Source organism: Rhinopithecus bieti, unplaced genomic scaffold (genome assembly GCF_001698545.2).
Source record: "Rhinopithecus bieti isolate Rb0 unplaced genomic scaffold, ASM169854v2 scaffold_20579, whole genome shotgun sequence".
NCBI classification, from domain to species: domain Eukaryota; kingdom Metazoa; phylum Chordata; class Mammalia; order Primates; family Cercopithecidae; genus Rhinopithecus; species Rhinopithecus bieti.
In genome coordinates, this window is record NW_016810413.1 from 517,018 (window position 1) to 544,403 (window position 27,386).

The following is a 27,386-nucleotide window of genomic DNA, read 5'->3' on the forward strand; positions in this document are numbered from 1 at the left end:
ATTGCTGTGGCTCACATAAGAAATTGAACCCTTTCAAAATGGGTGGGCCGATGAAGAGCCCAAATTTGGCTCCCAAACTCTATTAGTTACAAGTGTGCCAAGAATGGATTTCTTTCCTCCTCTCATCCCCCACCAGCACTTGGGGCAGCCAAGAGGAACCTGGGGTGATGGGAATCCCTTGGCTGGTTATCTCTGCCTCTTTATCTGTTTCCCCCAGTGCCACCCAAGCATGTGTTTTGTTTATGCCATTATGTGGCAAAGTTGGGAAGACTTTGTTCTTAAATTCTTTTTGATTTCCATTGTTCATAATTTTATGACTAGTTGATTGATGCCTTCCAAAATATTACATGTACCCGCTCTCAGTAACTAGAAAAAGATCTCATGAAGCAGCAGCATTATCATTGTCTGTTTTGAAAGAGCTAAAATTAAGTTGGCCATTCCTTCTAGAGTTCTGGCCCAAGGTGACTTAAAAATAGTTTTACTAAACATTTAGACCATCATGTATTTTGTAATATAGTTGGGTCACTGCTGATTCCTAAGATAAGTATGTTTAAACAGAAGCTTTCTCATTCATCAGCAGCCTCAACTTTCATCCAAATTTATTTAATGATGATGCAAGCCCATAGCGTTGGTGTTGCAGTTCGTCACCATGGAAGTGTTTCTGTCAACAAATCCTCGCTTTACTATCACGAAATTGATTTTGCAGGGGAAAGGAGGATGATTGTGAAAGCTTTCTTCTACTCTTAAAGATCTTCACAGTTTGCCTAGATGTCTAAATGAATTGTATTTAAAATCAATAACTGGCAATAAAATTAACCACACTAAATTAACAGTTATGAGGTTAGAAAAAGGGAAATGGCAATAAGCTACTTGGTCTGAAATCGTCTTTTTGGAATGTGACTTGGGGACCATACTTGTAAGTTAAAATGTTCCCTGAAAGCTGTTGTTCTCTGCTCAGAAGTATAGATTATCCACAGGGAGTCTCATGGAGCAGATATCAGAATTTCTAGGATGATTTGGCTGAGTTTTTCTCAACTATATTGTAAATGGCATAATAATCACAGAAGAAATTCACACTATATTACTTCTTTCAACTAATATACTGTATTTTTTTTTTAAATATGCCTTTTCTATAACTTATGTCATAACTATCTTTGGCTTTTATTGGCTTGTTTAAAAAAAAACTGTAAGAGTTAAAAAAAAAAAAAAAAAACCTATAAGCTTCTGAATGCAGGCCCCTTATGAGCAGGGTAGGTAGCACCTACATTAAGTAATTCAGACTATTTTGGGAACCACATAGGTAAGAAACAAGAATGACATTTTCTTTTTTTTCTTTTGCTTTGAAGCAGAGTGTTCAGGAGTTTATGTCACAGTGGCTGGTTCCAGATTTGATTGCAGACATATATGTTCTGTGGGAATTTTGATCTCTGGTAGAAATATAGTCGACTCTTGATTGTCAAGGTTAATTATATTTCCAAATGTACTTTCTCTGGCTTGCTATCACATGTCAGAGCTTTTAAATTTTACCATCTGCTTATATGTGCTCATGAAAACCAAAATTATTCAGTAGTATTTTATTTCATTATTATCATAAACATTTAAGTTCCTAATGTAGTCTAAGCACTGTGCTGGGCTCTAGAGATACTGAGATACATCCCAAGCATGAAGTTATGTTTGCTTCTGAAAGATCTTATAGTTCACTTTGAAATCAGAGATGTAATTTTTATTTATTTGAACCACTTTCCCCTCCTCTAATATGTGATTAGAAGTTGACCGTAAATGGGACATAGGTCCTGTTTGTTTTTAAGGAAGAATTAATAGAGACTATAAGCAAAAGACAAAATTCTATTGTACATGCAGAAATATAACATAGAATGACCAAAAGAAAATTCAGCAAGCAATGGTAAATATAACAAATTATTTACTGTTTTATAATGTTAAAGTATTTCGCCAAGACAAGTTGCAGTCAAATTAAAGTGAGTTATGGAAAATGAAATACATAAAAATGTATTTATACAAGTGCTGACTAAATATTTTCCATACAAGTTTGTAAATGAAAAGATATACAGTAAGTGCACACTCCATATGACTATGCAGGCAACAGTTAGTTTCAGGTACTCTTGTATAGTTCATGCATAAACCTTCCCAAAGTACGAGTTCAGTCAGTCTTGGGGAATATGGAGGGATGATTAAAAAAGGATTAAGTTCCTTGCAAAAATATCAGTATGGACTGGATGAGGGTGAGCGTGGTCAGTTATATATATTACTTACTGTAATTTGTGATTGTCGAGGAAGAGGTGTGGCTGTTGGTGTGATAGTAATACTGCTGGTGACTTTATTGGTTGTTTTGTTTAGTGCCCCGTTAATTAAGCCTTGAGTTCGGTTATCCTGCAGTGGTGCTGAAGGGCTGGCAGGTCTCACAGGGCTGGCTACAGCTTGCATGTAAGGACTTCCTAAGTGAATGTGGATTTTATTATCCTCAGTAGTTATCACACTTGAACTATTACTGTTTGAACGCTGAAACTGCCATGATGACTGCCGGTCCGGGGAGACTCTGAATATCGCATGCTTGGCACTGATTTCTATTGGTTCTGGAGAGCGTCCCTGCTCAGGAGAGGTAGCTGAACCAGTCACAGCCAAAACCTGAATAGGGGACATTGTCCTTTCTGGAGTTAGAGAACCACAAGACTCTGGGGTCTGTGCTCTAGCAAAAGTTGCCATGGTAATTGGAGACATGCCTTGTTCTAAATTCATGAGGTCTTCGGTAGAGGTTTTGGATTTTACTGGTGTTATGGAGGCGTTTTGGAGGATGGTTATCCTTTGCTTTGGCGTGCCACAGTTCGGTATCACTGCAGTACTCGTGTAAGAGTGAGTACTCTCTGTAGTCGGGCTTGTGATTTCAAGAGTGGCTGTGTTTTGTACATGGTCTGGAGTAACCTTTATATGAAGTGGCTGCCCAGGTGTGTGGCTTAGGACTAGATCTCCAGGTTGTACAAAGTTGGAATTGGGTTTAGTTTGTATTTTTCCATTCTGAGGATGGCCCTCCTTGGATTTCATCCAGGGAATCCATAGCTTTCTGTTAACAGGACATGGAGTAGACTGGCTGCATTTGAAGGACAGCACAGATCCCTCATCATTAGGGTCCTCGTCTTGATCCTCACTCTCCTCATATAACTGACCATTGATGACTGCACGTTCCAGAGGAATGAGGCTCTTGTAATCAGGTGGTTCATTGTCTACTGATTCTGTCTGAACTTCTTTAGAAAATACTTGAGGATCGGAAATTCTTCTTCCATTGAGACTAGGCCTGAGGCTCTTACTGAAATGCCGGTACCTCTCTAACTCCTTAGTGAGGTTTTCAATCTCTCTTCCTAAATCTCTGTTCCTGTTTTCTTGTTGATTTAGTTTTTTTTGCAGGACTGAGTGATCTCCCTGGAGGTGACATATTAGGTCTTCAGTTGCCATGTATTCATGAATTTTCTCTTTTAATGCATCCACTTCTCTTGAGAGGTGCCCTGACTTAGCTTCTTCTTCTTGAAGCCTTTTGAAAAGCCATTGTTCATGGCTGGTCTCTGTCTTTTCTGCTAATTTGTACTTAGCAAGTTCCATTTTAACATGTTCCAGCTCTTTAGATAAAAATTGAGCTTTGTCTCTTTCATTAGCATACTTTCGTTCTAGAGTCTCATATTCATCTTCTGTTTTCATGAGGTCGTCCTCAATGGCTTTCATGTCCTTTAGCTTCAGTTTCAGTCTTTCCACTTCTTGAGAGAGCTCCTTAATCTTATTGTTTTCTTGGTGTAATGCTGTTGTGGATTTCCCAGAGTCTTGATTTAATTTGTTTTTTGGGAAATCTTGCCCAATGGCTTCCAGTGATTGAAGCCTATTTTTCAACATATTAACTCTTGACAGGAGATCATTTCCTTTCTCTTCTTCCGCTTTCAATTTGTTTTTTAAATCATCTCTCTCCTTGGTTACACTGTACATCTTTTCTTCTACATCGGTTTTGGACTTGAGCGCCCTTTTAGTTTCCTCAATTAACTTCTCAGTAACTGTTGTTACTTTATTTTGCTCCACTTGAAGCTGAGAAGAAGCAGCTTGTAATTTATCTTCAGTTTTCTTTAATTTTTCACTCATTGTTTTGCGTTCATCTACAAACATCACAGTTAATGTTTTCAGTTTAGTTAAATCCTCTTTTAGAGTGAATTCTGTCTTCTCTAGCCGACTTTCAATGGCTTCTAGCTCTTTAATCCTTACTTTTAAACTCTCCAGTTCTTGAGACAACTGCTTTGTGGTCATCCTTTCTTTTTCTAAATTGCATTTCAGAGAGTAGCATTCTTGTTTGCTTTTGTTGAAAGCGTCTTCTAACTTTTCCAGACCCATAATTCTTTTACTGAGTTTTTCAACCTCTAGTTTAAAGTCTTTACTCTGTAACGTCTCCTTTTCAAGCCTCTTATTGAGATCTCTGCACTGCTCCTCCATTTTTATGAGCTCTTCATCTTTCCCTTCCATATCTAGCACACGTTTCCTGAGCTCTTCCACTTCAGCCATGATACCAGCGTTTCCATATTCTCCCTTACTGATTTTTTCTTTTATATCTTGCAGCTCCTCTTCTGCTTTTCGTAAAGACCTGTTTGTCTCTTCTAACTCATCTATCTGCCGGCTGAGTGCTGCCAGCTTTTGTTGAAGCTGGCGATTTTGACTGTCCTCATTGGTGAGCTTCGCCATAATTGTGTGTTGGTCCTGGTGAAACTTTGTGGTCTGCGTTTGCAGTTCCTTCTCTAGTCTGGTTGCCTTCTGCTCTTCCTCCTGAACTCTGGCTTCAGCAAGGGCTAGTTTGGTATGTGTTTCCTTTGCATTTGTGGTCAGCTCTTGGATTTTCTGTCTTTGAAGGGTGAGCTGTGCTGTCAGCCTTTGTTGTTCATCCACCACCATCAAAGCAAAAGACTTCAGCTTGGTCAGCTCCTCTTTCAGGGTGGTGACCCTTTTCTCCTTTTCTTGCTCCTTCTCCTCCTGAGACTTGATTTCTTGATCAATTAGCTTCTTTAATCTGAAAAATGTAAAGTGCATTTTATTTTGTGATTTATATTTTAGTAACTCATCGACTGTAATTAAATATATATGTAATTTAGAAATTATGTAATTGTATGAACTGTGTCAGTTCATATACAATATGCAAAAGAGTTCCTGAATTTGATGACAGAGGAAAATCTTGATAAACAGTTATCTTGCTTTTTTATTTGACTACCATTGATCGGTAACAGCTGCATTTCACCAGGAGCCTTAGTAAAAGAGTAAGGGCAAGAATATTTAGTTTAAATTGCTTGGGTAACATATAATTATTAGGCAGTCTGGCCTGAAGACTATGAAAATAGGCACAAGCTTGAGATGATGCAGTTAGACCTGGCTGCAAGACTGACCCTAATCTTACCAACTAATTGATCTGGGCAGTTATTTAACACCTCTGAGCCTCAATTTCCTCATATGAAAAATGGGGGCAATAATTATATTTACTTCAGGGGCTTTTTATGAATATTAAATGAGGTAATTCATCTAAGATTCTCATTGTCCTGGCACATGGCAAGCATTTGGTATTAGTTCTTGCTGCTGTTCTTTTTTTTATTAATAGGGTTATTATATTTATCAAATAGTTTGCTTGAACCAAAGTATGTGGTGCATTAATGTTTGACGTTCAACTCCTTCATTCTTAGTTAAGAAAAATTGTATTCACATTGCTTAGAAGTTATGCACTTCACTGATAGACATCTGTGCCAGTTAAAACTTGGTTTGCACTAGCACAACATTATTCTGAGAACCACTTCACATATACCTTATCCTCATAGTGGACGACAGTTAAATGAGGAAAATTGAGAGGCATCTGTTCGGGTTTGGTGTTTTTATAACATTTGAGAAGAGCATGGGGTTTGGTAGGAAAGTGCTTATTGAAGAGAGTCTGATGCTAAGCATGATGGAAGAGAAACTCTGTTATCAGGAACATAATAATTCCCTCTTAAATGATGACTACTGTGACATGCTGTTTTCTTCTTTTATGTTTTAAATTTGTCTGCATAACAGGAGGGTATTTTACATGTAGTATAAACTGTCTCTTCCACCTCAGTAGTGAGGTCAAAGCTTTAAATTTGTGGCACTCTCAGTTACATTGTGAATGGGCTGATTATAGAGGATGTAATTATAGCTTTGCAGTTAAACAGAAGCTAAAATAGAATGGAATCCCTGAGGAATTGAACTAAAGGACTTGTCATGGATGAAGTTATGAATATTTACATTCTGATAGGTATAGAGAATTCATAATACTTTAATGTATCTTATCTCTTAGGGATGAGTTAATTATCAAATGCATGTCTATCATCCTTATCATAGAACTTACTTTTTGAAAGTTGTGTAAGGATTTGAGAGAACTTATTATTTATTTTATTTTATTTTAATTTAATTTATTTTTTGAAATGGAGTCTCACTCTGTCGCCAGGCTGGAGTGCAGTGGGGCGATCTCGGCCCACTGCAACCTCTGACTGCCTGGTTCAAGCGATTCTCCTGTCTCAGCCTCCCTAGTAGCTGGGATTGTAGACATGTGCCACCACGCCCAGCTAATTTTTGTATTTTTAGTAGAGACAGGGTTTCACCATGTTGGCCAGGATGGTCTCGATCTCCTGATCTCGTGATGCGCCTGCCTCGGCCTCCCAAAGTGCTGGGATTACAGGTGTGAGCCACTGTGCTGGCTGAGAGAACATTTTAAAAGGAAAGTAATTTAGGGTCGTCTTCTTGGAAATTGAGTCCTTCTTTTTGAGATTCTAATCTGCTATTTTCTGTAATTTTCTGTAATTACATTACACAGGAGGAACATGTTTAAAATAATCATATAAGAATTCTCCATCTTTTTTGTGGGAATCCACTTTTAGTTTTTTCTGTTTTGAGGACTTAATAGGAGGCTGACCCAAGGGCTGTGGCTTGTAAAATCCAGAAGATGCTAGGCAGGATGCTGGGGTGTGGTTGATGATGATTTCATCCAAGGTCTTGGCAAAAGGCTTGCCCATGGTTTCTGGCCATGCCCCATCCCTATTTGAGACACGTGAGAGCCTGGAAAGATAAGCATGGCAGCTTCTCGAATGGCCATGGGACTTCTCAACCCAGTGGCAGCGTCCACGGGTAAACTGCTTTGGTGGTGAAATAGTTAAAAAGAACTTTGGCAAAGTGCTTCTTCCTCCTGCCTTAGCATTAGAATTCATTCGATTTAATGGTTTTGACGATGCCTTGAGCATAATTACAGTGAAATATTTTTCCCCTCTCTACACCACAGTTCTTGCAATTTTATTAGAGAACAGTTTCACAAAAACTTTTAAGTATTTTCAGTTTATTAAATTGTAGCATGTGCTATTTTCAGTTTCATGAGAAGGGGGTATGTTTTCTTAGGATATGAGGGAGGGAAGACTGTTTCACAGTATAATTAAAAGAGTATTAAAAGGGAATGGTGATTAGTGAGTGCAGTGCAGTAACCTGCAAAAAAGGTTTAGAAAAAAATTCAGTTGCTTCCATTTTGTTCAGTGTTTTTGGAGCAGACATGATGCATATTTTGCAGCCTGGGGCATGATGCATATTTTTCAGCATGATGCAAACATAAGCATCTTTTCATGGTTTTGTAATTTGGTTGGCACCCCTGTCTGTTCCCCAAGCTCTGATTATTTGAATGCATTTTCTCTAAGCATTTCCTTACTACTTGTTTTCCAATAACCTGCTATTTCCTTGGGCCATTCTCATGAGCGCACCATAGGACAGTCAGCTGTCTAGTCTGGTAAAGCCTGTCGGGGAGGTAAACAGGAATTTATATGCAGAAAAAACTGTACCCATAGCCATCAACCTGGGAGCACAGGACAAGGATCCAGTGAGAACTGAGAGCAGGAGGCCCTGATGGACTCGTTTCAGACCCAGTTGGATGCGTGTAATGCTATTACACGTTGTGTGGTCGTGTACATGTGTGTGAGAGAGGGAAAGAGAGCTGGTTACTGAGTTTGAAGGAATTAGCACTTCTGATAGTGATGAATGGGCCACCCTAAATCATTATTTCTTGCCTTATATCCAGGAGCATTTGAAGGTTGAAGTTTGAGGCTAGTTTTTGGTCTTGAAGAAAGTATAGGGTGAGGAGGGTGTGGAGTTGAGCCTCCTAAGCCTGCTTCCTCCTTTGAGTAGGAATGGACTTTAGACAACACAGTCACTTAATTTTCTGTCTGCATTAATTTTTCTTAGCATATTAACAGGATTTAGCATTGATACTTGCATTATATGTTAATGCAGGTTATCATGAACTCTGGGTTTGCTAGCCAAAGCAGATAAATGATTTTGATTGCTTTTAACCACGGTTTTTATAATCTTCAAAGTAGCATAGATCTTGAGGTGCAGAACTCTGCAGATCTAAAATTCATTCCCTAAAAGCTGTATAGTCAAATTATGACTCCTTTTTCCATTAATAGTTACAGTTTAGGTGCCTTTATGCAGGAATAACCTGTGCCAGGGTTTCTCCATCTTCAGCATTATTGATATTTGGGGCCAGATAATTTTTTCATTGTGGAAGTCTTCTTGTGCACTACCGGATGTTTAGCAGCATCCCTTTGTTGTGAATTAAGAATGTTTCCAGACATTGCCAGATGTCTCCTAGGGGGCAGTCACCTCCAATTGAGAACTACTGATCTATGCATATGTATGTTTGTGGCATGTGTGTATGTCAGTCTGTCAGTAGAAGTTAGACTCCATCATTTTGCCTTACTCAGCTTTAATTAAACAGGTGCAACAGAGAGCTCCCACCTAAATTACATGTACACTTGGTGATTTTATCTTCCCTGCTAGTGGCCTATTCTTTACCAGTGCTTCTCACAGTGTAAAGTGCATTTGAATCACATAGGAATCTTGTTAAACTGCAGACTCCAATTCAGTAGGTCTGGGGTGGGCCTCACAATTTGCATTATAACAAACTCTCAGATGATGCCAAGTCTGCTGGCCCTCAGACTGACTGTGGATAACAAGGCTTTACCATTTACATGCCAGATGTTTCCTGGAAATGGGGTACTGTTTGAATATTAATTCTGCCAATTGTTGTTCGTTATTGATTTATACCCAATCTGCAGTACCACAGGCTGTATTCCTGACCTACATGACCACCCATTTTTTTCAAAGAAGATATCAGGTGAGAGAATATGACTAAATTAACTAAAATCTATTCCTCATATTTCTGGGGAACAAAATGACTCGAAATGCATACCAAAGTTGGTGGATCAGTAGCTACATTTTCATGCAAAAAGAGCACTAAATGATTTTAGCTTCAATTTGTGTTTTTTCTCACAAGCACAAAGACTAAAATATAGGAGACTATATAATAGCTGCCATTCTTTAATTAGTGCCAGTGATGTGTTGCCAAGCACTGAGCTGAGTCTGTACATCTGTCGGTTCTAATTCTCATGATAAATTTACAGGGTTTGGGATTATCTCCATTTTATAGCTATGAAAATTGAGGCTCAGAAAGGTCAAGAAGGAGCAAGCCTGTGCTACTGTGCTATTTCCCCACATTACATTGCAAAGAACACAAACCATTGCATAGGGCTGGTCCACACACAAGGATTTTTATCAAGAACACTCTGAATGGAGAACTATCAGCTTAAAAAATCTTATCATTGCGTTTGTATTCTTTTAAAAGTGTATCTCTCAGAGCAGGGGTTTTAAATGTTTGTTCTTGTATCCGCTAAAAGAATGTTGAAAAACTAAGTACTCCTTTTCACATTTTTTAACTGGCATCTAGATTTTTTCATTCAATGTTTAAATAGTTGTAAAAGGATATATTTTAACATTTGTCATCTAATCTGAAAGTCCTCATTAACAAATTGGACAGCCAAACCAGTCATTCAGGAAAAGTCTGACTTCATTTTTCAACCTAATGAAATGTGTAAATACACATCCCTCTGGTACCCATCTCATTTCTAGAAGATAAGGCATGAGGACTTGCCCTGCATTGTCCCCAGATGAAGAAACAAGGCACTGCTCCATCCATGGTTTGGTTCTGAACCTGTTGCTGCTGCTGCTCTTGCTGCTCTGCTCTGCTCTTTTCTCATAGGACTGTCAGGATTAAGGCTTTCTATAGTCATCCCTTTGTCTGATGCCCCAGAGGGGTTTCCAACCCAGGAAGAGCCACTTGATAAGAGTTTGCTAAGAAGTTTGTTTTGAAAGTGTTGTTGGAAAAGGAGAACTCATAGAACACAAAGAGGATATGTATGAATGGTGGACATAGACGTTGATCCCTTAAATCTCTCCATGCCTGTACCCATAGGAAGTCTTTAAGGGTACATGTACCCCAGTTTAAAAGACTACTGTCTTGGAGTACTCATATTCATGTTCTAGTACTGACACCACAGCATTATAGGAACATTCATTGAATCCTCGCCAATAAAAACGGGTTTTGGAAGCTGGTTTTATGGACGCAAAAGTGAGGTAATTAAATCCAAACTGGCTTAAAGCAGTATCTTATTACAGCTTTTCGTTAGTTTCTATTATGGCTCAGAATTGTTATAACTTACTGTGGTTTATCACTATTATTATGTGCAATACCAGTTCCTTGTTTTTTCAGAAACATCACATCTGTCATCTTCAGTATTCTTTGGTACTAACCATAATTCTGGTTCTTCGTTACAAATGATACACTCAGAGGGTTTTTTCAGTTTTTATTTGCAGACACATATGTCAGCACAGATGTGCACCTATATTTTATCTCCTCTGTGAGACACTGTCAGTAATAATGCAGCATATAATACACATATGAAACACATGGTATGTCTAAATGCTATAACACCATACCCATAATAATTTATATTATAATTCTTACCATTTTTGATTTTATGTTATTTTTGTACATTACAGTCAACCCTACTAAAATACAGACTTCTTGAGAACAGGATGAGTATCAGTGTCAGATTCATTTGTGTGTCCTACAGTGTCTACCACAAAGCCCTTACATGTAGAGGGAGCCACATGAATGTCTTTTGAATAAATTAAAGAATGAACAAATACTCCCTTTTGTGAAAAATACTGTAGCACTGTCCTAAGTAGTTTTATTCATTTTTAAAGAGAATGCTCTAATATTTACCATGTACATGTTTTTAGGCATTTAAGAAAATGAGGTATGAGTGGGTTTCCCATCAGTGTTCTCCAAGAACATTATTTTCTCTATTTCATAGCTACAGAGCCTCTAGAAAGAATCAAGACTGTTGGAACAGGTCCTTTTCTCCTTTCTTCAGATCCCTGCATTAGAACTGTATGTGCTTGCTTGTTTGAGGAGAACAGGGTTAGGTGGTAAACTAGGATGTTCACATCCTAGCCCATCAGTCTCCTTTGGCTGTATCAACTCTGCTAACAAAGGAGTGACTATTTTATGTTTTCCTCAGAGTCCGGAGATCTACTGGACAAATATGTTTGTTTATTACATAAGCAACATTATATCAACAGCAGTGACAGTGGAAAAGAAATATCTATAATCTGACCACCCTAAAACATCAATTATGTTTCTGTTTTCGCAGATCGTTTTGCAGTTTTTCAGATGCTTGGTCCATAGAAATAAACTTAGGGTGATCATCAAGCAATAAAACCAATTCCACAAGCCATTAATGGTACTGTATTGTTTCTATTAGTTCCAGAAATCAGCCTGTAAATAGAGAATAACTTCAGAGTCAGCTTAGCTTCTCATCTGTCACTTTAAGGAAACCAATTTTTCACTGTATTCACTATGTAAATCTTGAATTTAATGTTTTTGATATTATGAATATGGCAAGACTTTTGTTCATTTAATTTACAAACAACAAAGACTATCATTAATACTAAGGCTATCCTGAGATGAACGGGGATACAGGATCTTGTTTTCAAAGTGTTTATAGGCTATTAGGAAAGAATGAGGAGATAGTTCCAGCACAATTCAGTAAAGGCTTCAGAGCAGTAGTTCTCAACCTTTTAGGTCTCATGACCTCTTTACACTCAAAAAATTTTGAGGACCCTAAAGAGCTTTTGAGTGTATGGGCTTTATCTATCTCTTTACTGTATTAGAAATTTGAACTAAGATTTTAAAAATACTCATTCATGCTCACACCTGTAGTCCCAGCACTTTGGGAGGCCGAGGCAGGTGGATCACAAGGTCAGGAGATCAAGACCATCCTGGCTACTAACATGGTGAAACCCCGTGTCTACTAAAAATACAAAAAATTAGCCAGGCGTGGTGGCACGCGCCTGTAGTCCTAGCTACTTGGGAGGCTGAGGCAGGAGAATCACTTGAACCCAGGAGGCAGAGGTTGCAGTGAGCTGAGATCACACCACTGCACTCCAGCCTGGGTGACAGAGCGAGACTCTGTCTCAAAAATAAAATTAAAAAAAAAAATCATTTGTTAAAAATAATAAATCCATCATCTCTTAATTTAAATAACATATTTTTATGAAAAAATACTTTCACAAACAAAATTATTTAGTGAGAAGAGTTGCATTGTTTTACATTTTTTGCAACTAATGTCTGGCTTAATTGAAGACAGCTGTATCCTCAGATCTGTTTCACACATTCCATTAACTGTCAGAGAAATATCATCACATGTCATGGAGCCTCTGGAAAACTCCATATACACTTCTGACAGAATGAGAGAGAAAAAGGTTGTGTTATTGTGAAGATATCTTCTTCACTCTCATAGGGGGCCACACTTTAAGAGCCATTACTCCAGAGGATAGACAGTTGAAACATAAGTGCCAAATTTGTCTTTCTCTGGAAAAGCATCTGGTTTGGGCTGTCACCATGTGCTTCTTCAGGCTGGTCAGCCTTTTGCTTCATCCTGATGAAGTCCCCAAATTCACTGGCTTAGTCACTGCTTTGATGTTTCCATCATTAATAAAGCCAGTCATTTGCTAACTGTCAAACATAGATGGGAGATTCTCTGCCTTCAAATTTTCTGTCTCCCAGTCCATAGAAAAGTCCTAAATGACAAAACCATTTTCATTAAGACATTGTGTTTTGTTTGAAACCCCAATTTGAAATAAGGGTATGGAAACCACTAAGTTGCCTGGTTTTTATAAATGGTTCCATCCATAGTGCTATGCAGGTCAGCTGACATTTAATTCATTTCAGACCTTGATGAGACAAATAACAGTGAGAGCTACTATGTTCTAGGCACTGTACTTATTGTCAGTTCTTTTTTCCCCCAAACTTGCCTGTATTCTTGCACAGATCAATCTGATTATAACTTACACTATTCTCCCAGTAACAACCAAAGCTGGTTTGGTCTTAAGATGTTTGAAAGTGTAACAGTCACCCTAGTCCTAAGTATGTAACTTCATTTTGATGGGCTTAAATATTTGTTCTCATTATTCCAGAGCTAGTTGAATACATTACTTTTTCTTCCTGATTTAATATGTTGATTACTAAACAGAAAACTGCATACATCACACTCCTTTATTTATTTTTATATCTGCTCTCACAGCTAGACTTTGATAGCCTGGTTATGATTATATCCCATTTTATCTTTTAGCAATTCTTGTCTAATACATAATTTTAATTGTGTTGCATTGATAGCAGCTGTGTTCATGGTCAAATAACCATGGATTTCTAGCAGTTTGTAGAGTAATTACATAGAATTTATTGGAAAGCTTCTTTATTTGAGATAGATTTTGGTAATTAGGCCTATAATTTATGTTTCCTTGCTTTCCTCCCTGCTTTTTCAATGGGACTTTTCACTGTTTAGTCTAAATTTTAGGAGCACTCATAAAAATAGCTATGACCGGTCTTTTTTATTCTGTGTATGCTGCTTCCTTTTATTTCTCTCACAAGTCAAAGGTTTTCTAAAAATTACAGCTACAGCATACCATAGCCATAATGTAATGTACAATTCATTTGACTTGGTCAGCAAGATCAGTAGAACAGTAACACTTTTTTTGGCATCTGCTAGTTGAATATGAGTGTACATCTGTGTCTGCTTTATGTCCTTGTTACTGAAAATCCTGTCATCATCATTGACATCCTTTAGAGACACCATAAATGGGTCCAGACCCAGCAATTTGGGTTAATACTATTTTCCTTCATTGTGAAAGAAGAATTAGGGCATGAAGTTACAGAGGAAGCTTTAGCTTGGTGTCAGAGGAATATACGGTAAAAATGGGACACTTCATCACCTGAACTATTAATCTTACTAGGCTCCCCAGAGGTCAGGAGAAGTGAAATAAGATGCAAATAGTCAGATGACCCATTAATTATAAGGAGCTTGGGAGCTTTTAGCAGAGAAGCAGGATTCTAAAAAGAGTTACTGAAATCCTCAAATTGAGCACAAGGACTGGAATTGGGGCAAATCTCACTCTTTTAAGAGCAGAAAAGGGAGCAAAGTAACTGAGAAAAAGGGTCTCTGAAAGGTGAGGTTCCAGAACCAATAAAAGGCCAGTCTGAGAGTCCACAGGCACAGAGCTTGGGTAGCTAGGCAGCTAAAAGAAGAATATTTTCATCTTGAGAACAAAGGAGGTGCCCATGAATCTGGGCTAGAAAAGACACTGTCCATGCCCCTATGAAAGGGCCAGGTAGAGACTTGAAAAGGTGCTCAGGCTAGGCCTGGAAGAAGAAATTGGAACTGACAGGGGAGTGACAACAAGTACAGCACATGTAAATCTGTACCAGGATAATTATCATCTAAATAATGTGTTTTCACTTCTGCAATACTGTATTGTTAGGGAGCTTTCTAGTAAGAGCCTTTGGACAATGGATGTTCATTTAATACCATGAATATTGTGCCTCTCCTATCACTTTTAATTTTTCTTATTAAAAATACCTACTCGGCCGGGCGCGGTGGCTCAAGCCTGTAATCCCAGCACTTTGGGAGGCCAAGACGGGCGGATCACGAGGTCAGGAGATCGAGACTATCCTGGCTAACACGGTGAAACCCCGTCTCTACTAAAAAATACAAAAAACTAGCCGGGCGAGGTGGCGGGCGCCTGTAGTCCCAGCTACTCGGGAGGCTGAGGCAGAAGAATGGCGTAAACCCGGGAGGTGGAGCTTGCAGTGAGCTGAGATCCGGCCACTGCACTCCAGCCTGGGTGACAGAGCGAGACTCCGTCTCAAAAAAAAAAATACCTACTCAAATGAATTTTTCTTTATGCCATTTACTCAGATGACATCTATCAAGAAGGAACTTTTAAAAAGTTAATTACTGTGAATACACTGCTGTGCTAGAGAGCCGACTCATTTTCTCACTTTTCTTTTGTTCCCCGCTCCGCCCGCTCCCACGACCACTCTGAATTGGGGTTCTTGAGTATTTAGAAAAGCTTCCTTAAATCAAAGTTTCCTGTTTTCCATACTTTCCATTTTGATTGCTAATACACCCCCACCCTCCCAAAAAAATCTGCCTGTCTTCCAACAGACTGAGACTTTAGGTCTTTGTCAGACTAACAGTTTCAAGTAGATGTCCCTTAATCCTCCAAAGCCTACCTGGGCCTTCCACAGCCATGATGCCTTCCCCTGGCTGCCCTGTCCCTCTAGGGAGAAGTATTCAAAAAGCCACTCAGCGTGTGATGCCTTGTGTTATCACAGATGTATGTGTATTCCTGAAAGTGCCTCCTGGTTCATGGCATGCAGAGCTGCCTTTACATGCAACGTGATGATGGTGCTCCTGGGCTTGTCCTCAGGTTCCTAACACTTTCATTGTGTCTCATTGTCTCCATTCCTTCTTCTCTCTCTCTGCAGTTGATTTTGTACTCTGTGATCTGCATTCTTCTGTATCTCGTCTGTTTGCCCAAGGTAGCCTTCTTTAAGGCAGGACTGATGTCTTCCCTACTGCCTGTTCCCTATTACCCCAGCAAGAGATTTCAGTAAACAGTACAGGTGGCAAAGGGCAGGTGGAATGACTGACAGCATGTACACTCTCCAGCACCGAAGCACCAATAGGAGTGAGACAGTAGAAAACTATGGGAGGCAGGGCAGGGCAGTACAGAGCAAGAAATTCAGACTCTGGAGTTCAGTTTTTGCAGTTGAATCCTGGCTTTCCAACTTCTATCTAGTGTGACTTGAGCAAGCAATTTAACCTCCCTACAAGTCTCATTTTCTTCATCTGTAGAATGGGGATAATATTAGAGCCTCCCTCACAATAGGGTTGTTCTGAGGATTAATAAAAAACAATCCATACAAAAAGTCCTTATCATACTGCCTGGCACAATACATGTCAGTTCTCATTAGGAGTAGGATGGTGAGTACTAAAAGAGTAGGTTTTAGATGTTCTCACCACAAAAAAATGATAAGTATGTAAGGTAACAAATACGTTAATTAGCTTGATTTAGCCATTCCATGATGTCTAGATATAAAAACATCATGTTGAAGGCCCTAAATATAGTTCTAATTTTCATTTAAAAAATCAAATAAAATTTTTTAAAAATAAAAGTGCTACTTGCTTGCCATATTGGAAAAAAAAGTAGGACAGTGAGACAACACAGATGAGCACATCGGTCACAATGTGCTGGCCTAAAGTTGGGGTCAGCTGGGGGAAAAATAGCACAAATCACATTGGAATGAAAGATATGACTACATAATGTTTATTGCGATCTATTTTAAGGCTTTTCGTGGATCTTTTCAGCTATGCACATGGTTAGTTATAATGATTGTCATTTTAAGTCAGAGTTTCTCAGCCTTAGCATTGTTGACATTTTGGTTAATTCTTTGTTGTGGGGGCTGTCCTGTGCACTGTAGGATGTTTAGCAGCATCCCTGGTCTCTACCTACCAAATGCCAGGAGTAACACAGTATCTCCAACTCAGTTGTGACAACTACTGAATGTCTCCAGATATTGCAGAGAAATTGAGTCTGGTTGAGAAGTCACTATTTTAGGGCATCATTTTTGGGTAGACTTAAGATTCTTTGTATTCATTCATTGTCTCTGGCCTGTATAACTCTTCTTAATTATCTGCTACTCAAATGTATTTGGGATCAGCCACTGTCTTCCATTTCTCTTTTGCTCACAGATCTACTCCACAGCTCTTCTCCCTTCCTGGAAGAGAATGATGCTGTGAATGTTCAATATCCAATGAAATGCCAGCGTATCAAAATGAATGCTAATAGTTGACCTTCCCAAAGCCTCACTGATGCTCTGCTCATCTTACTCCTGCTCTTCATTTTTTGGATGTGAATATGTACTTTGTCTGCTGGATTTAGATACTCACAGACTTGGTCTACTTGGGCAGCAGTCCCGCAACCTTTTTGGCACCAGGGACCAGTTTTGTCAAACACAGTTTTTCCATGGACTTGGGGGAGGGTGGTGGTGGATGGTTTGGGGATGAAACTGTCCCACTTTAGATCATCAGGCATTAGATTCTCATAAGGAGCATGCGACCTAGATTCCTCACCTGTGCAGTTAACAATAGGGTTCACACTCCTATGAGAACCTAATGCTGCTGCTGATCTGACAGGAGGCAGAGTTCAGGCAGTAATGCTGCCTCATCCTGCTGCTCACCTCCTGCTATGTGACCCAATAATAGGCCTCAGACTGGTATACTGGTCTTCGGCCCTAGGGTTGGGGACTCCTGTACTTGGGGACTCAAAGTCAGGCTGGGTTGACTGGGTTAGTACACTGTATATACTGTTCCTGAGCTTGGTTTCCATAGTCAAAAATGTCAGGAAGACTATTAAGGATATATATTTTTTTGTGTGTGTATTTTTTTTTTTTTTTTTTTTTAGTAGGAGACTGGGGTTTCACGCGTGTTAGCCCAGGAATGGTCTCGAGCTCCCTGACCGTCGTAGATGCCACGCATCTGCAGCCTCCCCAAAGTGGCCTGGATTACAGGGGCTTGAGCCACCGCGGCGCCGGGCCCCAAGGATATTTTTTATAATGCTTTTTTGAGGCTCTTCAGAAGAAAATACAAAGCAACAGATTGAAAGATACCCTAGCTGTCTGAGAAATAGGTCATTTGGGGTTTTCATATTGTTGGATAATTAATTTTGCAGTTTATTTTGTGTACTTTTAACTCTTTAAATTTCAATTGTGGATTTTTAGATTAAATTAGTATTCCTAAATATTTGATACATATTTCAAAATGTGTGTATTAAAAGATATACTAGGAACAGTCTTCCTCTTACCACATCGTTTATCTCCCCAACTGTAATCACTGATATTAGTTTCTCTTATGTACTTGTAGAGTTTCTTTATGAGTAAATAAGCAAATATAAATAAAGATTCTTATGCTCTCCCCTTTTTACACAAAAGTAGCTTACAAACACTGTTCCTCAGCATCTTGTTTTTTGCAGCCAAACATTTGTTGGAGATCTCTCCATTAGATCAGTGTTCTTAAGCAGGGACAGGAAAAGGGAATAAAAATAAACGTGATCACTAAATACATCTTTACAACTTCATGCTAAAGAAATTAAACTTTGTAGGATCTATTTTTAATGGAATTAATATATAGGAGGTATGGGAGACATACACTTTTGCTGTTTTGAAATTATTAAGATAGATTGTAACAGTAAGATTATTTGACTTATAACAACACCTTGAGTGTTATATATCTATCTTTATCATGTCTATGTATAGCACCTGCATTTATTTTCTTAGTTGAAAAACTGAGGCCCAGGCAGATTAAATACCATGCAAGGCCATCATTATGGTGGCCCTGGAACTGGAACTAGAGTGTACACTCCAATTCCCAGCGTGAGACTTGGCTTATAAAGAGAAGGAAGTAAGCATATTGAAGGTCTACTCTGTGCCACTAGATCTCACTTAATACTTATAGCAACTTTATAAGGTAAGTATTACTATTCTCATTTTGCATATGGAGGAGAAACCAAACAACTAAAATTTACAGAGGTTAAATAATTTTCCAAACAGTACAGGTAACAGACCAGAATAAAAATTCACTGGCTGCAAAGTCTGTGTTCCTTTCTACCTAACCACAAGGTTATCTGCTAGAAACCCCAGACAAAAAAATGTTGACCTCAGAAGAGTTTCCTCTTATCCCATACCATGTTTTTAGTGTTCATTTGTTCATTCCCGTGCTTTCTGCTCCACCCACTTGGCTCCCTGACCCCTTCTACTGTTCTCCTCTTTGCTCACTCTGCTCCTCTGCCCACTCACCAGCTTCCTTGCTGTTCCTCAAACAGAACACAGCATGGTGTGCTTTTGTGCTCGCTGTCTCCCCAGGAGCCACTGGACTCCCCCTCACCTCATTAGTACCATCTGGCATACTATATTTTATGTATTTATTGATTACTGACTGTCTCTCCTACTAGAATGTAAACTTCATGCAGGTAGCGGTGTGTGTATATGTGCACACACGCATCTTATTCAATGATTAGTCAATCATTGGTCTGTTTTATTCAATACTGTATTTCTGGTAGGGAACAGTACCTGGTACTTAATTGGGGTTCAATAAATATTTGAACAAATACCTCTTCCATTTTTGAAATAGCTACCATATTTGAAAGTATGGGTATAACTAAGCAATAGACATACAGTAGGACCTCCTCTCTATAGTCTAGGAATAACAGCTGGCTGAACAATTTTTATATGCCACGTACCATGTTAGTCCTGGAACCAGTCATAGGAGGCAGGTATTACTGTCTTCTTATTTTACAAATAAGAACAGGCTCAAAAAAGTTAATTTGCCACAGGTCCTGGTAGTAATTGGCAGAGCCAGAATGCCAGTGTAGATTTTACTCCAAATCCTGTTTCTCACCCCATTACTTATACATTCACACTTCCTATCTCATACATTATATCTCATGAGCCATCCTCTCCAGTGAAATTTGTGTGTTGTAATATTCTGCCTGTCAAAGATCCCAAATCACCACCACTAGCAATCCAGTATTGTGTCACAGTATTTCCTGTAGGTTTATGGCTACTTTGAGCCTTGATCTTGAGACATTAGCAAATATTCTCTTAGTCATTATAATAATAATAATATAGCAAGTTTCGTCATTTGGCATAAATTCATAATTATTTTTGGATGGTTTAAAAAATTGTAACTTTGCCAGTAATAACATCTCATGTTCCCCAGTGGAGGTGGGTTTGTCATAAATACTATTTCTATAGAACATTTCAAGGAACCTAAAGTTCTTGGAAAATATTTTTAACAGGCAGCTATTTCTCAGACAGACTTCAAGGGCATAGTACTGTATATATATGTATCCTTAGAAATATGTGTGTATGTATTTTATCTTATTAAGAATTTTTTTTTTTTATTGCTCACAATCCATTTATATTTCAATGATCCTTTTGTATTTTAGCAGATTAAAGAATCCAGGAATGATTCTTTAGAAAATCATTCCAATGTAGCTGTTAAATTTTGTTTTTAACCTCCATTAGTCCCTTTTTTCTCTTCCCAGGTCACAGGTTATTTTCATTCAGATATTGCATGTGGGTATTTGGAGGATTTAGTATGATTCCTTCTCTTAGTCCTTACTCTTCGGTGGGCTGCTTTTCTTTCCTTTATTCTCTTCTTTTTAAAAAGTAGATTACAAAGTGTGTATCCTTTTCGAGAACTTATTCTGAGCAAAAAGTTAAAACTTTTTTAAGCCTCTGTTTTTTTTGTTGTTTTTTAAAAAAGGGCTTTCCTGGCCGGGTGCGGTGGCTCAAGCCTGTAATCCCAGCACTTTGGGAGGCCGAGACGGGCGGATCACGAGGTCAGGAGATCGAGACCATCCTGGCTAACACGGTGAAACCCCGTCTCTACTAAAAAAAATACAAAAAACTAGCCGGGCGAGGTGGCGGGCGCCTGTAGTCCCAGCTACTCGGGAGGCTGAGGCAGGAGAATGGCGTGAACCCGGGAGGCGGAGCTTGCAGTGAGCTGAGATCCGGCCACTGCACTCCAGCCTGGGCGACAGAGCGAGACTCGGTCTCAAAAGAAAAAAAAAAAAAAAAAAAGGGCTTTCCTTTTTTACGTGGCTTTCTTACCTTAATTGTTGTTCAGTTCACCGTATTTAATAAAAAGCCAAAGGAGGGACCAGTCGTGTGCCAGAATGGGTAAGTTCACTGGTTTTCACCTCCTTGTACTCTGGCTGCCTACACAGAGGCAGTGGCTAAAGTGGTATGCTTGGGAAACCAAACGTTTCCTAACTTGTTAGTGGGAAATTCAAACTTCAGAAATTTAGAAACCACAACAACAGATGCCTATGTTTTACTGTGACTACTGAAGTCACACAGTTTGCCATAGAAACAGGATAGATAGCAGTCTGAAGAGTATAAAATGTGAAACATTTTGATCCTTAGAGGACTTTTTTGGGTCCTCCAGTTTTGCTGTCATAAGTCAGTAAACAAGGAACAAGGAAAATAGGGAAATTTAATACATTTCAGAGTACTTAGAGGTTCAGGCAGTTAGAGGATGAGGGTTAATGTGTGGCTTGGCTTCCTGCTGAGCAAACAATTAGATCATGAGCCACAGTGAGCATCCTACTTCTACCTTTACCCACTCTTCCTAGTCCCTGCGGATGATTGGTTTAAATCTCGTCCATGATATTTTTAAAGCTAGAGTTTGGGCCCTATGTGATCTCTAATTACAGAAAGGTGGAAAAGTTTTTATTCTGTAATCTGCTGGAACATGAATGATCATTTTTCTTCTGGTCTGTGTTTCGCTTGTCCTCTTGCATGCTTTGTACAAATTAAAATTATTTTGGTTATCTGAGCCTTGTTTAATTTTCCCTTGACTGTAAGTCCAGAGCATTTGGGTTATGTTTTCCTTTTCAGCAAGTTCTGAATACTGAGAAGACAGAATGCATAAACAGTCTGATCGTACTTCCTTTCCTGTAAGTTGGGTTCTTTTAAGATGAACGTGTTTTAGAGGATATTAAGCTTGCATAGCAAGGAGTAATTCCATCAAAATATGACAGTGGTCAACAGCATATCTGCTAGAGGTGAGAGCAGTGACTTTATACCCCACTTCTCTTGGCCCTGAGTCTGCTGCTTATGCTGTCCATTTAGTTTATGTGAGAAATGTTCTGTTTGTGGCAGTTAAAGAAATGGCTATAGTATACCTCATGTGTGTGGTATTTGAATACCATCCATGTTTGCCCTGACCGTATCTTACCTTGTGATTTGAATTTTAAGAGAAGGCAAACTATCTCAGGTTTGAGTAGCTGAAAAAAAAAAGGGGGTTTTTGAAAAAATCTCTGGCTTCACTATTCATCGCTTTTTAAAGTTTACTAATTCACAGCTACAAACAAAGCAGAACCTCAGGTATTAAACAATTGAAAAGCCACATATCTGATGGACAGGAAATCTTGGACCAAAATCTGCTGGTGACTTAACTATCTGACCTTGCCTCATCTGCTTGTCACCTTAGCTGCAACATGGGGAGAGCAGTGCAATTTTGACTCTAAGGTCTACAAAGCCTTTGGCAATCTTCAAATCTCAGTTCTACAAAATAAATACTCCCAACAACCTTTAAAGTCCTTTCTTCCCTTCTTTCCTATATAACACCGTATACAGATTCACATGTCAAGAGATTTTATGGCTCATCAAGTCTCAATGGTTCAAAAGAATGGAAAACTGTAATTGGAATTCCATGGGATTCAAGTTTATTTGTGTCAGTTGTCGTTCACAAGTTGTAAGTAGGCTGTAAAAGCAAATAAGTACTTAAAATGTCATACTAAATTGAAAGTACAATTAAACTGAAAAATTAACACCTAGACAAAAAGTATTTACATTGTTAATTTCAAAAGGGACTCTATTGTTTGTGGCTAGAATCTGATATAAGCCATTTAGCCCAAATTGTAAGATTTGTCTTACAGATTTGTTTTTTGTGGGTGCATGGTAAAACAGGGAGATTCCAAACTAGCTTTTAAGCCTTTTGTAGTCACCAGCTCTCATTGGTCCTTTACCTGCTCAGGAAGTTGCTTCTTACTTCAGATGAGTAAGACATTTTTAGGAAAGTTCTTGTGGGTTTCTCATAGGGGGGACTGCCTTGTAAGCTGGGAAATCAAGGTAAAGGGTAACCTCTCTGTAAAGCTTTAGTGGCTAAGGTTAGGCACTCTAGAGACAGATCTTCAACAAGCTTAATCCTTTAGTCCACTTCACAGCTGGGTGTCTGAGAACAGGAATTCTTCATGACTGCATCCTACAAAGCACCTCCTCTTTGGCCTGAGACAGCCCCTATATGTCAGTCTGGCAGCACCAGATGATGAAGGAGCATCATCCCTGTGGATAGACTGGCATAACTAGAAGAGTAACAGTATCTGCTATGGGTCTGGCACTGTACCAGCTGCTTCATCACATTTAAGCGTCAGGTTAAACTGATGTTACTTTAAGCTGCCTTCCTTTCTGTGTAAGTCCATGTTGTTCTGAAGGCTAAATAATGGGCTGGGTATTCTGATCTTGGCACAAACCTTATTTCTCTTTTAGCCTCAGGTTGTCCTTTCATAGTAGACTTCTGAAGAATAAGTCTGCCATCTTTTTTGGAATGCTGCATTCAGTCATCTCCATTTACATTTCAGTTCCCATCTTTTCCATGAGTGTTTCTGAACTTGTCTAACCCTGGCTGATTTTCCTTTTCTAAGTCCCCACAGCCCTTACAGCTTTATTACCTAAATAGTCTATATTATTTTGTGCTGCTTTCTAATTTTAGTATATTACTTTTGCCGTTAAGTCAACTGTAAACTCCTTAAAGGAATGATATCTCTGTTTCCCTCATATGGGTTTGAACTCTGTACATACTTAACCAAATGATTGAGAGGTAAAAAGAACCACTTCCTAGGGGAGTATAACCATCCCTTAGGCTGAGTGGTACCTAAAGTTCTCAGAATTACTTGTTATTAGAATGGAAGATGGAAAAGTAGAGTTTTGTTCCTCTTGTTCTTGTCATTTCTAGAAGGAGAACCATTTGGTGAAGTGAAGAATTCACTTGGAGACAAATTTAATTAAAGTCCAGATGGGGGAAATTGGCCAGAGAATCTTAACTCTGCCTGTGATTCTTTGCATCTGTGTTCAGCCTAATGAATTTTATTGAACTGTAAAAAGAATCTTATGGGGCAGAATTTGGGGGGAGATTAGTGGAGCCCCAAATTACTTGACAAAGTTACTCTCACTTTTATTGGAAAGCCTCAAGAATAATATGTGACTTCAAACATAATGTATTTATTTTAATAACATGAATGTTTGAAAAGTAGATAATCTTCCTTTTAGCAGGAGTGGATTCATTTTCACAAAATTCCACAGAGTAATTCGCTTCTTCTGCCATGCCCAATTAACAGACTAACAAATTAAGACTAAGGGACTTCCACAGTATCTCACCACATGGGTGTTTGACTTCAGCAAGAAACCAGCAACTTTCTCTTGTTCTCCCTAGGCTCCTAGACCAAGCAACTCCTTCCTTTTCTTCAAACTTAACAGGCAGACACTTAAGTCTTGCCAGCCCAAATGTGATGTTTTACATTCCACTTATGATCTCTGCTCAGAGATTTGTTTTTGTTTTGATTCACATAAAATGAATTTTAAAAGGAAAGAGAAAACTTATTTCACCTTTAAACTTTTGTTCCAGGACTGGTGGTCAGGGCAGCCCATCTTAGAGGACTGACCTTACCTTTGAGGCTGCTCTAGATACAGTGATTTAAGCTCTCACAGGCCCAAGTGCTACAGCCACGTTCATCTTTTCTCTATTTACATGTGGACTCTTTTCCTCAAATTACCCTCATTTTCTTCAGCTAATTTGTCTCTGTAGTGATATAATCAGTAGCTTGTATTTTTATATTGTCTCTTCTCTACTTGATCAGAGTTCCCATAAGGGTTATTGCTCATTATTCAATCTTTATTGAGAACTGAGAAATACTTGGGGTGGATGACATTGTTCCCTTTTTTGTAGTTTGTAGAAACCAAGGGAACAGGAGGCTCACCCATTAAATGGATGGCAGAGCTAAGAAGAGTAGAATTCTGATTTATCGACCCATTATTCTTACTCTTTTAGTCTCACCATGGAGACACCAACATTTATCCATGTCAGTTCAGTGTCACTATGCAGCAAGGTTGGCCATTGACTATATTCTGTTGAAGTTTTTATAAGCACTCTCCCATATTGTTTATCTTTACTTAGTTTTTATGTGTAGCTGATCTCTCTTACCCGCATTGCATTACCAGTCCATTAAAAAAGAGCAGGGATGGGACCATAATTGAAGTTGTTGTCCAAGAGCTGCTAGTGATCTTAGTCCTTGTCATTAATGTGGTACCAGTCCATGCTAGTAGCTATAGCTGGGTTAGTGACATAGTATGGTGTGTGGTGAACTTAGTTGCTGGGCCTGTTGTCATGCCTTGTGCTTAGCTCAGTGAATGTTTGCTACTGCTGAGGAGAATTACAAGCCCTAGGCTAGCTTCACAGGTTGACATTGGAGTAATCAAACTTTGAAATTAAAGAAAAATCACTCTTCTGTAAAATCTGGGAGATACACTGGGTTACCCACAGAAACTTTGGAATTAGGTACATGCTTGGGAAAAGGCAGTCTGCTGCATGGCAGAGATAAGCCATTTGTGCCCCATAAATGCATCTTCCAGGCCTTCACCTGAAGCACAGAGATTAGAGAAATTCAGAGGAGTCCACCCTTCGTTAACTACTGCACTGTGTTCTTCCATATTTTGCTTGAAGGCCATTCCATGCCCCAGGGTGACTCACCTGGTACTCCTTCACCATGTATACAAAGTCTTATGTTATTGGGGAGGGAGTTAAACTGAGGTAGATGAAGGTGGGCAGAAAAGCATCTGACTTAGTCTACCTATATAACACACACTGCCGTACAAAGCAGATTTCACTGCCTTGACTTAATCTGAGCCTAACTTGGTTTCTGGTTTTTCTAACTTAACCTGAGCCTAACTTGGTTTCTAGTTAAGTCACTGCCTTGACTTAACCTGAGCCTAACTGGTTTCTGTAAGTCACTTCCATATGGTTGCTTTAAGTAGTGGCTAAGATTTGTTTTCAGCTCCTAAACAAAATCTAGAAGAAGGGGCCCTCCATAGCCCATTGTTTGCAGAAACACTTTTTTTTTTGGTATCAAATAAGCAGCTTCTAGGTTGTAATTTGTTCGTATATTTATCCAACACCTTTTTTGTCCCAGCAACACACCTCCTAATTGTACCTGGGTACTTTCCTAGGCACTGGAGGTAAAGCTGGTTGTAAAACTGACCCTGAATGAGTTTATAGTCCAAGAGACAGACAATAAGCAAATAAATCATTAATGAGTAATTTAATGTTACATCACAGTGCACAGTTTGAAGGAAAATAAAGCAGGGTAGGTATCACCAGGAGCTTATAGCCTTTATAGGTGACTTCCTCTGCAGTTTTTGGGGAGGTTGTTTTGAAGGCACTGAGTCACTTTGAATTTTGAAAGGGATTCTGCTAACTGGGGACATCTGAGGAATGCAAAATGCTTAGCTGTAAGATAGTACTAGAAGGTGATTTGTCAAGTTAGTGGTTCAGACCTAAATGTCTTTGACCACAGAGTACATAGTCTTTCCAAGGCACCTCTCACCTTCCAAGTAGAGAGTGAGATTTGCCAGCTGGAGGACCTTTAAATACACTTATTTTTTGTTTTCTCTTTCTTCCCTTTATCACCTCCCTTCTGTTGTAGCCTGATTAAATTGTATTGATTATCACAATGCTTCCTTATCCTTTGCTTTTTTATTGCTTATACTTAAGAACTTTGAACCTTTCTACTTTCTTTTTTTTAATGGATTTTATATCTAAATTAACACCTACAGTACTGAGGCTTTTTCTGGGGCTTCTGTTCTCCTCTCTTCCTAGCATTAATTAAGGAAAAACTACTGGTGAGCTGTAGCCCAAGAATGCAGGGAGCCCTGGCCCTACTTCTGCATAGCTGTGTCTCTGGGGCAAGTCACACTGTGGACATCAGTTTCTTCTGTAAAGGGAGGCATTTGGATCAGATGACCTCCATTGCCCCTTCCAGCTGTAAAATTCTGTGTATATTCTGTGCCAGGACTCTGTGTGTGTGTGTGACTCTGGGGCCTGGGGTATCCCATTTTCCATATAGTAAAGTGAAAGAGATCAAATGAAAAGACTAAAAGGCAGAAATGAAGTCCACAGGCAAACAGCCCGGGTGGCGCCCTGACAGCCCGGGCGGCGCCCTGAGCCTAGTTAAAGATCGACCCTGGACCTAACCGATTAGGTTATCTATAGATTCCAGACGTTGTAAGGACAAGCGTTGTGAAAGTCCCTGTCCTGCTCTGTTCTGTTCTAATTACCGGTGTCTGCCATATATCTCAGTCCTGGGCCCAGTACAAACACATTCCTCTATTTGTCCCAACTTCCTGAGCCCAACACAAACACATCCCCCCATATATCTCAGAAACACCACCTAGAGAGCCCACGATAAGGTCACAACCGTTTGTAGTTTTACTAAATGCGTGGGAACAAATA

General features: G+C 39.1%; 2 protein-coding genes across 4 annotated transcripts in view; one reads left to right on the top strand and one right to left on the bottom strand.

Annotated features, from left to right (window-relative positions):
* The window catches only part of CMSS1 (cms1 ribosomal small subunit homolog), a 384,490-nt gene that overhangs the window by 29,863 nt on the left and 327,241 nt on the right, over positions 1-27,386 (top strand). The window lies entirely within an intron of this gene.
* Positions 1,900-27,386, bottom strand: part of FILIP1L (filamin A interacting protein 1 like) — a 279,663-nt gene continuing 254,176 nt past the window's right edge. The window contains exon 5 of one of the 2 annotated variants that reach the window (XM_017891884.1): positions 1,900-5,047. In XM_017891884.1, coding sequence (XP_017747373.1) covers positions 2,251-5,047 — 2,797 coding nt within the window. In that variant the 3' untranslated portion in view covers positions 1,900-2,250. The remainder of the gene's footprint in view (positions 5,048-27,386) is intronic. The other variant, XM_017891885.1, reaches the window with a different exon arrangement.